Here is a 16,277-nt window from a genome sequence, read left to right as displayed (position 1 = left end):
ATTTAAAATTTCGAGATTTATAATAAAAATTTCTACAATTGATGAAGATTCAATGAAAATTTTATGTTAAAAATTTCTACGATTGATGAAGATTCATGATGAAGACTTAATGATATAAATTTCTACAAATGATAAAGATTAATGGTAAAAATTTCTACAATTTTAACTGCAATTTATTCTTCTATAATAGTAAACAATTACGTATCCTTGACAAATATAAATACCTTTATATCTATATTTTAATCCCTTTCGTGGAAGAACTTCCGTTTATTCATAATAAGTTTGAAAGAAATATTCATTTATTTATTCTGATGTGATCTTTCTGCTATTCGTTATAGAAGTTTTACCCACGCAAATAGTTAAAAGCTAATTTCAAAACGATTCGAAATGTCAATATCCACGTGACACATGAACTAGAGATGAAAATTGATAAANATATAAAAATTTAAGTATTAAATATTTATATTTTAACATTTTAATTTCTAATCTTATTTTTAAAAATTTAAATAATTTAAAATGGCTAAAAATTAAATTTTTTAAATAGTAAAACATACAAAAAGAAGAAAAAAAAGAGTACAATTTCTAAATAATTCGGCATATAAAATCAATAAAAATCTCAATATACAATTTATTTTATTATTTTTTTATAATTATTAGAGAGAGTTTTATATAGAATACAATATTTAATACGCGCCTAGTTATAAATGCACTCCTATACATCACTTATTAAGAATGAAAGAGTTGAAATTAATTTTTACTTGGCGTATATAATGTTTGCAAATTATTAACAGCATTATAATTCCATTAACATCTAACGGTTATTGTAGTTAATTAATTAAAACTGATGAAGAGCAATTATATACATTTGTGTTAATGTTGAAATTTCTCCACGTTAAACTACACTTTAAGATTTTACCGTGAATTTATTATGGTTTTTTTTTTAATTAGAGAATAAACTATACTTACTGTATATAGGCGATTTTTCTGTAGGTTCGGGTTCGGGTACAAAGACACGAGCTTGTGGATTAGCGGGGTAAGCGGGTGTAGTGATAGGATGCAAGCTCCAACTCTTGTATAAGCTTTCAGCAACCCAATCCCTTTCGTCCATCTTCACCTCTCAGGTAAATAGTATCCGCTGAATGTTGGAAAGATGTCGCTGGAAGTGATATTTGTTTCGTTAAGCGAGTCTGATGTTCGATCCATAGGAAGATAGACGCAAGCGCGTTTGCAAAATGTCATTTGCTACGTGTCGACATCTATTGATGAATAGTGTGATTAACTCTCTTTATATATATATATATATATTAAACACGGCAGTTAAATTATTTAATTTTTAAATGTTTTAAATTCAAATATTTATCTATATTATAATTATCATCATTATACAATGAGCACGCGATTGTTATAAGCTGTAAAATTTAGTTATCAATTTATATAAATTTTTAATGAAAATGTGAGTGAAATGAAGTTTAAAAGTGATATTTTACATTAAAATTTATTATTTTTTTATTGAGGTGAATACTGTAACGCTCACGTGCCATTGTTAAGTGTAGTATTTATTTGTTTATTTAATTATTTATTTATAAATAATTAATAAAATACAAAATATTTTTTGAATAAATATGTAAAAAATTATTTTTTTTTGTTTCTGATGGGATTTTTCTGAATTTAAAATGTTTGTTTATAATTTAATTCTTTTTGAATATTGATAAGATATTAATTTTAAATGAATTCGTTGCTTTAACTTTTTCTTTTATTTTGATTTTTAAAAGAAATTTTGTTTCATTTCTTAATAAATTTTTGTAAAAGTTAAGCATTATTTTATATTTATTAAGATGCGTTTTTTGAGTCGCGTCGCTTATGTAAGCGACGCGACGCAAAGTTGCGACGTAGCGCAACGTCGTCGCATTGCTCAAGTATTTAAATATTCTTTTTGAAACACGAAAATAATTTTCAATAATTCATCAAAATTTCAAAGAATATTCTTTATTTTTGAAGCTTTTATTTCAATATTTTAAATAAATAATCTAAAAAGAAAAATAATAATAATAAATAAAGTTTGAATAATAAAAATAAAATATTCTTTGAAAGATAAAATATTTACATTTTAAAGTAAATTAAATTTCTTAAATTTAATATTTACAAAATTTATTTCGGACAAGTTCGTTAATGTCAACATATTTGAATTAACGATCCGACACGAAAATCAACACCGTTTAATCTAAGTACGTGACGTCATAGTCAAAATTTACACCAATTGAGTAAATGCGTTTTTGCTTATTTTTTTATATCTTTAAAAAGAAAATATTAAAATAATTTTTACTTTAAGAAAAACTTTGTTTAAACATTATTAATTCGACTGTAGAAAAAAAACAACGTTAATAACGAATAAACGCCACCTAACGGAAATAAAACCTCGAAAACGTGACGTCAAAATTAATTTAAATTTGAATTTTTTTTTTTTATAAGATTTTAATTATTGACAATTTTTTACTAAGTTAACAAGAAAATATTTGTTTTAAATCCGAGAATATTCTGTTTCTACACTAATATATATTATTTTAAAATAATAAATTTATTTAAAAACAATAAAAAAAATTTGTTGTATTCAAATAATATTTACAGTAAGAGTTATAATTACTTATAATTAATTCAATATAGATAGAAAAATAATCATGTATAAATAATAAGAAATAATAAATTATTTACGTGTGTACATGCGATATTAATCAATAAATAGCGCTAAGTAATTTGCATTTAGATATCATTAACTCAAAGTATTCTCATTGTTTTTTTTTATTATTTCTTGCTAATTAAAGCAATAATTTTCTTATATTAAATCAATACTTCGATCCATTTATTATAAATGACGATAAGTTATAAAATACAGTAGTAAGTTTGATGACCCAAAAGTCGGTTAACGGAATTAACGGTTAACTAATTTTAGGATCCGTATATTAATGAAACTTTTAAAGTTTTAGCTTAATTAAAAAGTGGGCATTGATTGGCTACATAGTTGCCGGAAGAATATACGAGAATATTTAGTTTATTTCTTATATAAAGTAATAAAAAATAATTAATGTAACTTAATGAAAAAATAAATATTCCACATCTTGACATTTATTCCCAGTTATAAACTTTGTGATAAAATGTCATATTCTAGTGTAAAAGTCATAGGACGAGATCGAATTTAGGTCACTGGGTCATCCACTCCATCAACTTTCTACCTAAACACAAGATTTCTTAAAGAAACCCAAGAGCGAAGGATTCCCTTTTATCTCAAGAATGCCATGTTGTTTACTGATTTCAGTTAAATAGATTATTATGTGTATTCAAATACTTTATGCACTTCTATGTATTCTTATGTATATATTAAATATTCAATAAGTTATATACAATATTTACAATTATTTTATTAAGTAAAATGTGGATTATACTTGTATGTAACTTTTTTATATTATCTTTAAATTTAAAATTAAAATATTTTACTTTATTTTTTAAACTAGCTTTTAAAATGTTTATACTTTTTTTTAGTATTTAAAAAATAGCATATTTAAAGACGTTTATATGAATAATTTATATGTGTTTATCGCATTTTAAATTACTTTATAATTTAATCAACTAAATGTTGAGAAAAGTAAAATAAAATTTAATAAAAATTCTACCAAACAAACCTGGTATTAAACTGTTTACATGTAGGTATAGAGATATATTTTTAAAATTTATTTATTTAATATGACAATTATTAGAAAATAGAAATATATAACGTGGAATACAATAAATAATTTTAACTTCTAGGTGAAGAGATTTAAATTTAATGTGTTTAAATGATTTTTTTAATATATAAAATGCGCCATTTATAAGATTACTTTTATAGAATACTTAATACTTATTTTATATATTTTTTAATAATAGTACATTTTTATTATAATTTAACTTAAGATAAATTTTATTATAAAAATTATTTTTTTTTTAAATTAAAACAATACGTCATTTATACTCCAGTGCTAAAAGTTTAATATTAAATTACTGGCGAATGAGAGAAACGATAAGAAACTGCGTCATTGATGGCGTCATAATCGACGATTTTTGAATTTGGAATTCGAAAATCGTCGATTATGACGCCATCGATGACGTAGTTTCCGAGTTCGATTTCTTTGCCTTACGCCATTTTTTTGTTTTTAAGTATATTTAAGGTGAAATATAATAAATAATTTTTTCTCTCTGGTTAGTTGATTTATAATTTAAAATTATTTATTTAGAATTTACAAAATTTAATCTTTTAATAAATAAAATAGTTTTTATAAAGTTATTTTTATAAAGTTGGTTGTTTTATTATTTATTTTAAACGTTTCTAAAATGGAATAAAGTATAAAATACTAAAAAAAGAAACTGGAAAAAAATATTTTATTACATTTTTCTTGTTGCAGATGGAAATAACTTGTGTCTTAATACTCCAATTTCTTTCCATATTTATCTTGTAGGTCTTTAATTTCTTATACAACATAAATATGTAACTTGTATAGGAAACATGATATGATTTCTATATAGGAATTTTATATCTTGATATGAAATTCTATATGATAATTCTGTATGTAAGGATGTTTCTTCGTATAGAATATAAGTTCGATAGAGAAAATTTATTATTATTATTTTTAGTACACAAAAGACTGTTTTTTTTTTCTTTAATTTATTTATATAATGGACATTTTATTAACATTATTGATAGAAATATAACAACACAAAATGAGTCTTTCACATTGAACTTTTGGTTATAAATTTTTACAAACGTTATATATATATATAACTAAATTTATCACCTCGTAAAGAATAATTTATTACGGTAATTTTCAAGTAATTTTTTTTAAAAAAACGAAAGAAAATTTCCAATTTAATTATTTCTTATTAAATATATTTACAATACTTTTAAATGTAACTATTAAAGATATAATGTTCTCCATTGGACGACAGCTCGTTTTCCTTGCAGCATAAATCCCCATTGAGTTAATTTCTGATCTTGTTCATATATATATGGTCCAGTTATCACTCGACCCACAACTGAATCTTGTCTTAAAAAACCTTTTACCATAACAGTCGTTACTATACTTGCTTCTTCTATAAAGCATAAAGGAACTATAAAATGAAAGACTTGGTTATAACTCGGTTCACTAGTACCATGAACTACAGCAGTCCTCACTGTTTTAACCTTGGCTCCACTACATCTTAATGTGATTTTGACATAACTGTTAAAACTCTCTGCAAAATAAAAATTAAATTAAATATTTTCTAATATTACAGTTTATAAATAAAGAAGGGGAAAAGGGGGAATTTTAAATTTAATAAAAAGGATTTTTTTCCAGTAGTAAACGACACGAGATCCATTGAAAGTGGAAAATATATTAGAGATGTTAGTTTATATCTCTTTACAAATCTTCTAAGAGGAATTTTATATACTTTTATTGCTCTCTTAAGATTTAGAAGGCGTATCTATATTTGTTATAAAAGTAATAAAAATTTATCGAATGTTTCAATTACTTTAAACTTTAAAAATTTGTAAATAAAGTATATAAAATACCCCAATTTTCTAGGTTATGTTTGTAGAATTTTAATGAAAATAATAATATAATTACAATTTATTTAAAAAAATTAATAACTTAATTTAAAAAAAAAAAACTAGAAAATAAAATGATCATACCAATTGGTCTATTGGGAAATTTTGAAGAGATTGAATCCAAACGCAAAGAACTACCTCTTAATACCGTTACGGATAATCGATCGTGTGATTCCAGATACGAAAATGATAATAATAGTTGACCGAGATTATCTACTGGCTGAGAAAACAAAAATTTAATTATTATAAGATGCGGAGAAATGTTTTGCAAATCCTTATTATTGCTACGTTTCTCAATTTGAATCGCGCGACTCGCGACTAGCGATTAGGAAGTCGCTTATCGCGCGACATTTCTGATTTAGTTAAAAATATTCTAATTTAATGTAAAGTGTTTAGTATATTTTTCATATCACCGTTTATATTATATGTATAATCTTATTGTATTCATTTATGTAAGCGATACTTTGATTGCGAGAAAGATAGAAGTATCGATGACTATCGCAACTGTCGCTCATCGTTTTGTTTATCTCGAACAGTGAAATGGGAACGTCATTTTAAAAGCGCTCTAATTAATTTCGTAATGCAATTTATCGGTTTTCGCCTACTTTCATCATGATATATGCTTCATTAGTCAAATAATAAGAGACGGATGCGCCGCGAGTTATCTATTTATTGTGTGTCACGTTGATAACATCGCCATTGACGACAAAAATAGCTTTAAGGCTTGTTGACTGTAGATTTTTACATAAAATTCTAAACCAAAATATTTTCAAATTACAAAAGGACGATGACATATCTATATTTTTATATAGTGATATGTTGCAAGTCGCCTGCGACAGAGAAGCGACAGATGCGAAATTTTATCTAATCACTTTCACAGATTCCAGTGTGAAACTGTCTGTAACAATTGCAGAACATTTGATTACTGTAGAAATATTTTAAGCCATTATATATGTTACATTAAACACAAGTAAATTTTAAGGATAAAACTTACCAAAGATTTATGAGTTAGAGGAAGTCTGTGATTGGTAAGGACATTCATTTCCTCTTCTTTTAATGGTACAATCACGTGACCGATGGCATCGTGTCGTCCCTGACGATCGAAATCGTACAAAGAAAGCTGTAAATGCCTCCCATTCACGTTTCTAGCTTTCGATAAATTAAAATAAACATCCTCTCGAAAATGAGGATTGAGTGTGCTTTTAATGGTTCTAGTGACTCGTACATTCTTTCTTGAGGGAAGAAACGTGACTTTAACAAAAGTATCATAATATATTTTTGTTCCTTTCGGTGGCAACGATACAGCTTTATCTACGTGAACGACGAGTCTATGTAAAGTAATAAATATGTTATAATATTATAAATTACTTAAATATAGTTAAATATTTTAGTCTGATGCAATTACAAAGTCAAGAAATTTTTTTCTTAAAATAAAAAAAGAATTCTTTAATACAATTACATCCAGTAAAAAATGATTTTAAAATATAACACGAAGAACGTATAATATGTAAAATACATTAAAATATTTTACATTTTTTATAAGTTAAAATAAAAATTTTATATTATATTGAGGCGTGGAAAATTCGGAGGGGAAACTAGTGGCACATTATAAATTCATGGAGCCCAGACAACTTTAAATTAGGGGGTTCCACGTACAGTATTGATTTCAGACATTTTTGGGGAAAATATTTTGTAATAAAAGATTGGTTTAGGCCTGTTGTTGATGGGACCTTACTTGGCAATTTCCCCTTTTTAACGTGCCACTGGATCAAATTCTTTCAATTCTAACTTCGATGTTGGTGTTTTAACATTCACTTTGAAATTATGATTGGTTTAAATATATAGTGATTCTGTAAATTATATTTTTAATCTTTATACGTATTCCTACATTCCTTGTGTAATATTGGCTTGAACACCTAAACTTGAATTACAGTAGTGTATTTGGAATTTACACTACTTAGAATGCTAATTTACATGCGTATATTTGAGAATCTAAATCCCAATTATTCCGGATTTTCGACGCATCACTTATTTCATTTTTTATTCTTGAAATTTAAAAAATAAATTTTATAACAGCGTGTCGCCATCTTTTGACAAATAGCTAAATTAATTTATATGGGTATAATTTATAATTTTAACCTCATGCCTCTTTGCTTTACGGCTCATTTTTTATAAGAAAATTCATAGATTTAATTCGATATACTATTTAAATATGAATAGTATTTAATAAGCGTAAATATTTTAAAATTTTATTAATTAGTGTATATATTGTATATACAATACTAAGCAAGCTAAGAATATCTTCATTGTCATAAAAGTAGCGCGGATATTAATGCAGCGTCTTGAAAATGAAAGCCGCATCCATCAGTAACACACAGGCAGAAATTCAGCAAGACGATGCAAATAAAAGAAATATCGAATGCTGTTTTGAATTTATATTTAAATGGGTATTGTTTTTGTTAACTTTATTGTTCTATTGCCCTAGAGAGCTCGCTTGTAATAATATAATTAAATTAAAATTTTAAAAAATTTAAGTTTTGCGGGGTTTCATTGAAGACAAGTGGTTAGGTGGCAGAATGCCAGCGTGCCTTGCATTTTCAAACTACATTTTTAAAAGAAAATAAGTAGGCAAAATGTATAAATCCATGTAATTTACAATTATTTTATGTAAAATTTGCATTTATTTGAAAAAAGTTCGCTCATCAAGACATTGAAAAGTGATTCTTAGTCGTCTGCTTCATGGTTGACGTCCAATCTTTCCTGTTTCAATCTGACTAAAAGCATGGAGGTGATGCTCTCTAGTGTACTCAGAGATCTAGACACATCTGTGAAACTTGTCTACTTCTAATCTTTCAATAACTTTTTATAAAATCATTTGTGCAGCATCATAAATCATCGTGCGTGTCCCACAGTAAAACAGTAACAAATTGCTCTCGTTGGTTAAAGTTCAACAGAAGCAATGCCATGCTACTGGCGTATTTAAGGAGTGTTCATATTTTATATAAACTTATGCTTTTTAATGGAACGTTGGACTACGTCCTGGATGTTTTTATTCTCTGGAGACATCCACATAAATTTTTCGCTCTATCCATGGATTGAATGATTATACTCATATCTATTTGGTCCATCATACTTTTTCCATTATAATGTTTAAAATAGAGGGGGGAAATCAATATACGAAAATTATAGAAGAATGTACACAGTTTTTCAGAACTAAAAAGAAAGATTTGATGCTATATTAAGGCGACAGACAAGGCAAGAAGTACTTCTGAGTATTAGGGATGGAGTCCTTAGGCTAATATAGTGTGAGGGAAACAAGCCGTTATAGTATTTATATGTAAATAATTGGTCGCAATAAGCAGGTTGCTAGGTCGGGAGGACTTTCTACAAGAAACTAATCATAATTAAGGGTAAACGAGAAGAAAACCCGGTAAACTTGGCCATCCCAGGTGCGAACCCACAGGTGAAGTATAATTGAAGGTAAGTTTAGAATCAAAAATCATACCTAACTCCTGAACTTAATTGTAAGTTTTATTATTTTCAAAAAATATCTTTGTAATGTGCCCGATTAATATGAATCGTGAATTTGCGCATATTATCTTACTTCATTTACCAATTCTTCTGAACGGTGTATTTTATATTTTATTTTATTTTTTGCACGTTTTCATAAAACCAAAGTTCGCTGTAACTCACTGACCCTATCGCAAATATTTAAGTTTTTAAATCTGACTGGTATTGGCGCGATAACAGTAATAATACGGATTCATGACAATACAATTGGATATCGGTGCAATCCGTTCTAGTGTGAAATCGCCTTTATTTCAGTGGTCCATCGGCCAGAGAAGATGGTAAAAAGGAAACGATTAATATCTCCGAAGCCTATTTTCAGGCTTCGGCCATATCAAACATATTTCTAATCTTTATTGAGTTATCACCCCATTGGGGTGTGGGCTGTTCACGGAAACAGTGCAAATCCGAGCCAACCCGCGACAAAGGAAGAGCAAGCTCCAACCTTTCGCCAGTTTCCAAAAATCAATTTAATATCGATGCTTCTGGTAGAAGCGAATCAGATATTAAGCTGATAACTACAAATGATCTTAGCCATAGGCCGAGAAGCGATAACATTCGATACCCAAATTTCCGTGTCCCCTTCTCGGTGCCTTTAGTGTTACGGGTGTCGTTATGTTGTCGTTTGAAATACAAAAAATTATTCTTTTACAATGAATCTGTTTGGAATTAAACAAATTTGAATCGTAAATACCGTCCATTTATTTGATAAAAAAGCGTATCGATTCGTACTAATTGTTATTTTACAAAAAAGCGTATCGATTTGTACTAATTGTTATTTTACAAACTCGATTGTGCGATTTTTTTTCTAATCGTCGATAGATGGCATTGGTAGTTTCCATGTGATGAAACTAGTGTGGTGAATGTGTACCAAGAAATTTCAATACTGTATTTAATATATCTTAGCCTGAGAGATAGGCTCTGGCCGGAAAATTACAGGATAAACGCAATTGTTCATTTTACCACTTTTTGACTCTTTTCCTAAACTTCTGTCGTCATCTGAGTTAGAAAGCATTTCTCTAATTTTTCAAAATTCTTTTAGTATTGAATACGTTGTTTGTTGTGTTTTAGAGTTTTCTGCAATTATCCACATTTCTGTTTCGTTAATTTTTACATTTTGCGTGCTTTGGTGAAGGAAAACAGTATATGGTCATTAAGAAACCAGTTATATAACATGACATTCAATTTAAATCATTTATCTTGAATAAATAATATTACTTTTATATATATATATATATTGGTTAGGTAATTTAATATTTTAAAGAATTCGTTTAGTTTATTTACATCGTCTTGTGAAGTTATTTGACATGAGTTTGCTATTTTGATGTCAGCATAAGCATTAATCAATGAGGTTGGGATAGGAAGTGATTTATTAATATTATACAAGCTACAAAAAATAGATTGCTGAAAATTGAGCATTGAGGTAGTAAAAATATTTGTTTAGTTTAATAAGGTAATAATTAAATGAAAAGTATTATTTATATGTAAAAATTACAAACATTAAATTTACTGCGGATGTTCACGTATATTATGATATTGCAAACCACTGTTTTTTTTTTAATTTTTACGAAATTGGTTTTACAGTGAAACCTGTGTAAACCGGACTCGTACGGTACCAAGTATTTTTTTCCATTTGGCAGGTTTCCGTTATATTAAGGCTCCATTTTAAACAGGTTTTACTGTATTCTTATTATAATTACATATAAATAAATAAAAAAAACTTATAAAATACCAAGCACAGAATAAAATAGGTACTATAAATATATTTATATTTAGGTAATACACATTATAAATTTTTACATTATATTCCTTCTTTGTGTATTTTTTTTATTGTAAATAAAATATTTCTGTATTATATTTTAAGTGTTGTTTATTACTGTACCTACTCCTCCTCCATTTAATATGAGACCTTCCGTTACTATAACAACAGATAGAAGGCGATTGTTGCGTCACTCTCGTCTAATGATAATCGGACAGTTAAGTTAAAAGATTCTTTCTTTTATATCATATACATTTTTTTGGGTTATTATGGATACATTTAATAATATATAACTTCCTTAGATATCATTATACACTCTCCGAGTATTATTACGTTCGGAAAATGTAATAAATTATATTCAAGATGGTACTGAATATTCTGAATTCCACAAATTATTTAAATGTAATTTAGATTATTTGTGAAATTTAATAAATAATTTTAATGTAGAAACTTTATCGAAATATAGTTAAGTTTTATTCTTAAGTTCTGTAACATTTATACAATACTTCTCATTTATTATTCGTATGCGGCGTGGGCGATCTGTCAAAGGGGATGCCTACCGCGAGGACTTCCAATGAAAAGTTACCCCCCTATTTAGGTGTTACAAACGTGAAGAAAATCCGGAAAATTCCACGTAGCCAGCCCGTCCTGGCGAGGAACGAACGGCACAACCGAATTCCCAGTGTTCAGGGAACGAAACCGCTTGGTCACTGGTGTGCCTCAGCTACTGGTAGACCAATACTTTTAAACTTTAGAAAGTTGGACTTTTAATGTATTGTAAAACTTTAAAATTACTATTATTATATTTTTAATATTATAAATTAAATTTACATAACAATATATTAGTTAATATGTAATAAAATCATACTTTTTCTCTTTTTCCAAATACTGGAGCGAAAATTCTAACCAACCAAAATTCTGAGCTTTTATGACATCTTCTGTAGAATTCTCGATATTTTGTTCAAGTTGCTGCTCTATTAAACTTTCATTCTGATATAAAGACAACCTTAAACAATTGTATTTTTCGTCTGAAGTCGATTTAAGACGAATTATTTCGGGATGTCTGGTCGATGACCTTTCCGAAGCTGTTGTTGAATCGAGTGACATTTGTCTTTCTTTATCTTCATCGATATAATACGAGGCAATACTGTCACCATCTGTTGAGTATAAGTAGAAATTATTATCCTTATCTCGATATTATTACGATGAAAATATCGATAGAAATGTCTACCTGAAGGTATTGTCGATAATCTTTTACACACTTTAAAATGCAAAATTTGTTTATCTTCTTCATCAATAGAAAGATCGGATTTATGGAAATTTTTACTTAAAAACTGTCGAAAATTAAAAAATATTCTTGGAATGGTAGTTGGGCAGGAAGCGCAGCATAACATAATTATTTAGATTGTTCTGTTATAAACGTTTCATTCCATAGATTAAAACTGAAATAAATTTAATGAAATAAACATGAATAAACTTGTAATACTCAAAATTTTAATGCAATTTTTATTCATATTTAATTTAAAAAATTACATAACTTCCGGTCCAGACCGAAAGTTTGAGACCTGATATGGATAGAGCTTAAGACCTTTCTAGAATATATGGAACAATGTTAAATATTCCGATAGAATGTAAACTGCAATCTATCGTTACTTAACTACCAAAGTAGATGACAAGTCCTATTTCAAAATTGATTGGGTTAATGAATCCTTACAGATGTAGATGGATTGATGGATAAGGCAACGCACTACTTGGACAATCTTAAGGGAGGACTTCCTATGAAAAATTGACCCTATTTAGGTGTAAGAAACATGAAGAAAATCTTGAAAACGTCGCCCGGCCAGTTAGTAAGGCGAGCTCATCACTACTACCAGGTTTCAGTGGTACCACTCGGTGGGATCTTGGTATTGGTATAGAATCACTTGGTATTGGTGGGTCCTTACAAAATATCATGAAAAATTCTATTTAATTCATAATTTTTTTTGCCTTTCAATGACCAAGTGGATGAAACCATCGAACACTGATATTTGGTCTCAGGATCATTCATGACCAACGAGCTAGCCGAATGGAGTTCCTGAATTTTTTCATCTAAATATGGGCCAGATTACCATAGAAAGTCCTGTCGGAATGGACTACTTGGCATATCGTCCTGTGTTTTATTGCTATATCCGATCAATTCAATCCAGTTATTTTGATGTAAGCATCCGTCTGTCACCTGAAAATGAACGGTCTTATTCCATTAGATCTTATCTCTTAGTGATCTAAACTAGAATATGTTTTTTTTCCTCCTTCACAAATATCGATAACTTGATAACTCCACTGAGGACAGCTCAATTATAATGAGTAAAACTGAAAGTCATATAGCTCATAACATTTTTTGCAGGCCTGGTCTGCTTATAGTAGGGAATAATAGACATTCACGTATCAAAATCACCGATGATCTACTCCATATTTTTGTTTCATGAAAGCTTAATAATCTTCTCTAATAAAATTATATTGAAAAACATAGTTGTATTTATGTATTTAACAGTAATTAACGTTCCAGGTTATCTCTTTTTTGTAAGGACAATGAGGTATAAATTAACGACACCATTTATTTTTCAACATGACAAATAAAATCCTATTTCTTTCCTTCACAGAAATTACAAATCTTGCTTCTCTTCTGAACATTCATTTTATACTGAACTGAATTGTTTACGGTACAATAAAACAATTTCTAAAATAACGATATACCTAGTAAGCAATGTACTGTACATCTACACAAAGGATACTTCTTCCTTTCCTCTCATCGAACACAGTGTTGTCAACCCATAGTAGGTAATAGTAAAAACATTTCTTTGTGAAAAATATGGATTTAATATTCTGTAAAAATTACTAGCACTCATTCATGGCTACAAGGAGACGTCCATGTACAGTACAAACAACCGAAACAGCTTCTGTTACATTTGTGGATATTTCACCCTTATTCGACAAAGGCGTAATATAACTTTTTTCGTGCTTATAAAGCGTACTTCCGACTTACTATTGGGGACCAAGACAAGAAATGGATCCCACATAGGATGTGTCACAACTGCGAGGAAATGCTGTGTGATTGATCGAAAGGAAAACGTAAGATTACCTTTCGGAATTCCTATGACCTGAAAATCATGGAAGAGCGATATCAAGAGAGATGGGACAAATATATGATGGCATTAAACTGCTGGAGCATTAAACGAGATTGTCCTGAAATATGTCAAAGAGCCTGAAACGCAAATTTCTGCTTTTATTTTATGCACCCGCGCTTAGGGTCCAGTATAGGACCAAATGTGTTATGTAGCAATCAGTTGATGCCTGTGTATGTTTTCATTTTTATCACTACAAACATGTAGACTATTTTGCAATGTAATGTTTATTGCCCAGTTTATTTTAAGAGTGTTTCATCAAATATCTATCCACATACGCAAAGAGGTCAATGAGTTAAAAATAAAAAATTGAAATTTTGACATTTATCGATTGCAAAAAAAACCAAAGCTTTCTACGAACCTCCGATCTGAACTCAATTTAGTTAAGAACAAGTGCCAGAAACTAACCCACAGTGAGGTCGAACGGCGTAGATAAAGAGTGAAAACCTCAATCTTATCCATGACTCATTCAGCTGACGAAACTATTTATCATGATTAATATGAACCAATTTGTAACAATGATAACATTACGGGGGTATAGATTGACTTTGAACTCTAACCTCTACGGCAATGATAAGCTTATAGAATAATTATCTTCCTTCCACCTGTGGCCGAATGTTAAAAGAATCTATCACATGCTTGTAAGTCAATGTTTGCCAAATTACTGAGATGGATTCCCGTTTAAAAATAAAAGGAGAATATTTACCGGTTCTTATATACGGTATAACTGAAAGATTTACAGCTATATACAGTATATAAAGCTGGATAAACAACTATAAATATTTATTAAATGTATTATCGATATGTTTAAGTTGTTTGAATTCATTATTTTCTATAAACCAAAAGTTTTGTATATGGAGATCCATGAATGTTTATCATTAAACCACGCTTTCTTGTATGAAGAAGGAAGTATCTTATGCAAAAATTACACTGGTTTAAATGGCGATTTTGCTTACGTATCTAAATATATTTTCATCATATCCACACTTAAGCCTCACCAGTAACTGATTGGATAAAACCACTGAATAGAAAACATATACATAAACATATATAATTCACAATTACAGACAAAACCCTATAAAGTATTAGTAACATTCATCCTTCCTGTAACCATCGAACAAATGGTACTATAGAGCAAAACACACGATAAAGATAAGTATCAATGAATCTTATCTTCTTCGTTTAAATTAGATACTGTATTGACTTAAAAATCTATTATATTTATTCATAAATTTTAATAAATATCTGTTTTTCTCTCCCAAAAAAAAAACCCATTTTTGATCCAAAAGCATCAATTTTTAATCATTTTATCCATAACTAAAGCATGGATAATTATAAAATTCACTGTAATTTTTATTTAAAAATAAAATATTTATGTAAAAATTTAAAATTTATTTAATTATTAAGATTTTAATTTATTACAATTATTTATTAAAATTTTAGGGAGGAAAATACGAAAAAAAATATATAGTAGTTATCATAGCAGATACATTACTTATAAATATAAATATTTTATAATTTTTACTGCTTAAATATATTTATTTATGTAAAGTTCTCTAGTTTAAAAACAAAATTTATAATAATTAAGATGAGTTCTTATATATAAGTATAAGATAGCTCTATACAGCAGCTGTCTTTTAAGTAAATTTATATTATCGTAAAATTAGAAAAAGGTTAATGTCTTCTCTATAACACAGTTTTTTTAAACGTAAAATACAGTTTTAAAAACAATTTTTATTTAAAATTTTACGTAAAATCTTTGTAATTTATCATGCAAAAATCGAATTTGAACGTATTATTTATCACTGTATAAGAAAGAAAAGCCTTTACTTACTTAATATTGAGAATGTTCATCTAGGGTTATATAATGAAATAAGGAACATACTGCTCTTCTATCATTAATTAGTTTGATAAATTTTGGCACGCATGAGCAGAAGAGTAGCAGCTGCAACGACATTATAAATATACAGGTGTTACTATTCAAATATATAAATGTAATGCTATTAAAATATGAATTATAATTAAAGCTAGTTCGTCAATATATTTTCGTGTATTTAATTTAAAAAAGAAATATTAAATTTTTATTAATATATTTCGAATATTTTGATGGATCCTAATTTGCCAAATATTTCTTAACGTTTTTATAGTAATTTTTTAGATAGAAGATTATTTAAGATTG

At 27.9% G+C, this 16,277-nt stretch overlaps 2 protein-coding genes and 1 pseudogene across 2 annotated transcripts in view; all 3 read right to left on the bottom strand.

Moving 5' to 3' along the window:
* Positions 1–1,204, bottom strand: part of LOC111614128 (synaptotagmin-C-like) — a 28,970-nt gene extending 27,766 nt beyond the window's left edge. The window contains exon 1 of the mRNA XM_023355514.1: positions 967–1,204. Within this exon, the coding sequence (XP_023211282.1) occupies positions 967–1,108 (142 nt within the window). The 5' untranslated portion in view covers positions 1,109–1,204. The remainder of the gene's footprint in view (positions 1–966) is intronic.
* A 3,707-nt stretch (positions 1,205–4,911) lies between these two features.
* Positions 4,912–15,996, bottom strand: LOC111614127 (synaptotagmin-17-like). Its single transcript, XM_023355513.1, has 6 exons — positions 15,933–15,996; positions 12,169–12,379; positions 11,806–12,094; positions 6,606–6,939; positions 5,696–5,831; positions 4,912–5,256 (listed from the first exon to the last, which is right to left on the bottom strand). Exons 2-6 carry the CDS (start codon positions 12,329–12,331, stop codon positions 4,940–4,942), a joined length of 1,239 nt encoding a protein of 412 aa, XP_023211281.1. The 5' UTR covers positions 12,332–12,379; positions 15,933–15,996; the 3' UTR covers positions 4,912–4,939.
* On the bottom strand, positions 9,553–9,731 carry LOC111614133 (annotated as a pseudogene).
* Positions 15,997–16,277: the final 281 nt, after the last annotated feature.

This window comes from Centruroides sculpturatus, unplaced genomic scaffold (genome assembly GCF_000671375.1).
Source record: "Centruroides sculpturatus isolate CEXI.00-Female unplaced genomic scaffold, Cexi_2.0 scaffold2054, whole genome shotgun sequence".
Taxonomy (NCBI): Eukaryota; Metazoa; Arthropoda; class Arachnida; order Scorpiones; family Buthidae; genus Centruroides; species Centruroides sculpturatus.
Note: the sequence above shows the minus strand (reverse complement) of the source record. Positions and strands in the feature narration are given on the sequence as shown.

Bases quoted from the DNA above. Each gene is read 5' to 3' on its own strand.
- LOC111614127 (XM_023355513.1), bottom strand. From the start codon at position 12,331: ATGTTATGCTGCGCTTCCTGCCCAACTACCATTCCAAGAATATTTTTT. The intron at 12,095-12,168 runs GTAGACATTTCT...TATACTCAACAG, and splicing joins ATTATCGACAATACCTTCAG to ATGGTGACAGTATTGCCTCG. The intron at 5,832-6,605 runs GTAAGTTTTATC...TTGTTTTCTCAG, and splicing joins CTCTAACTCATAAATCTTTG to CCAGTAGATAATCTCGGTCA.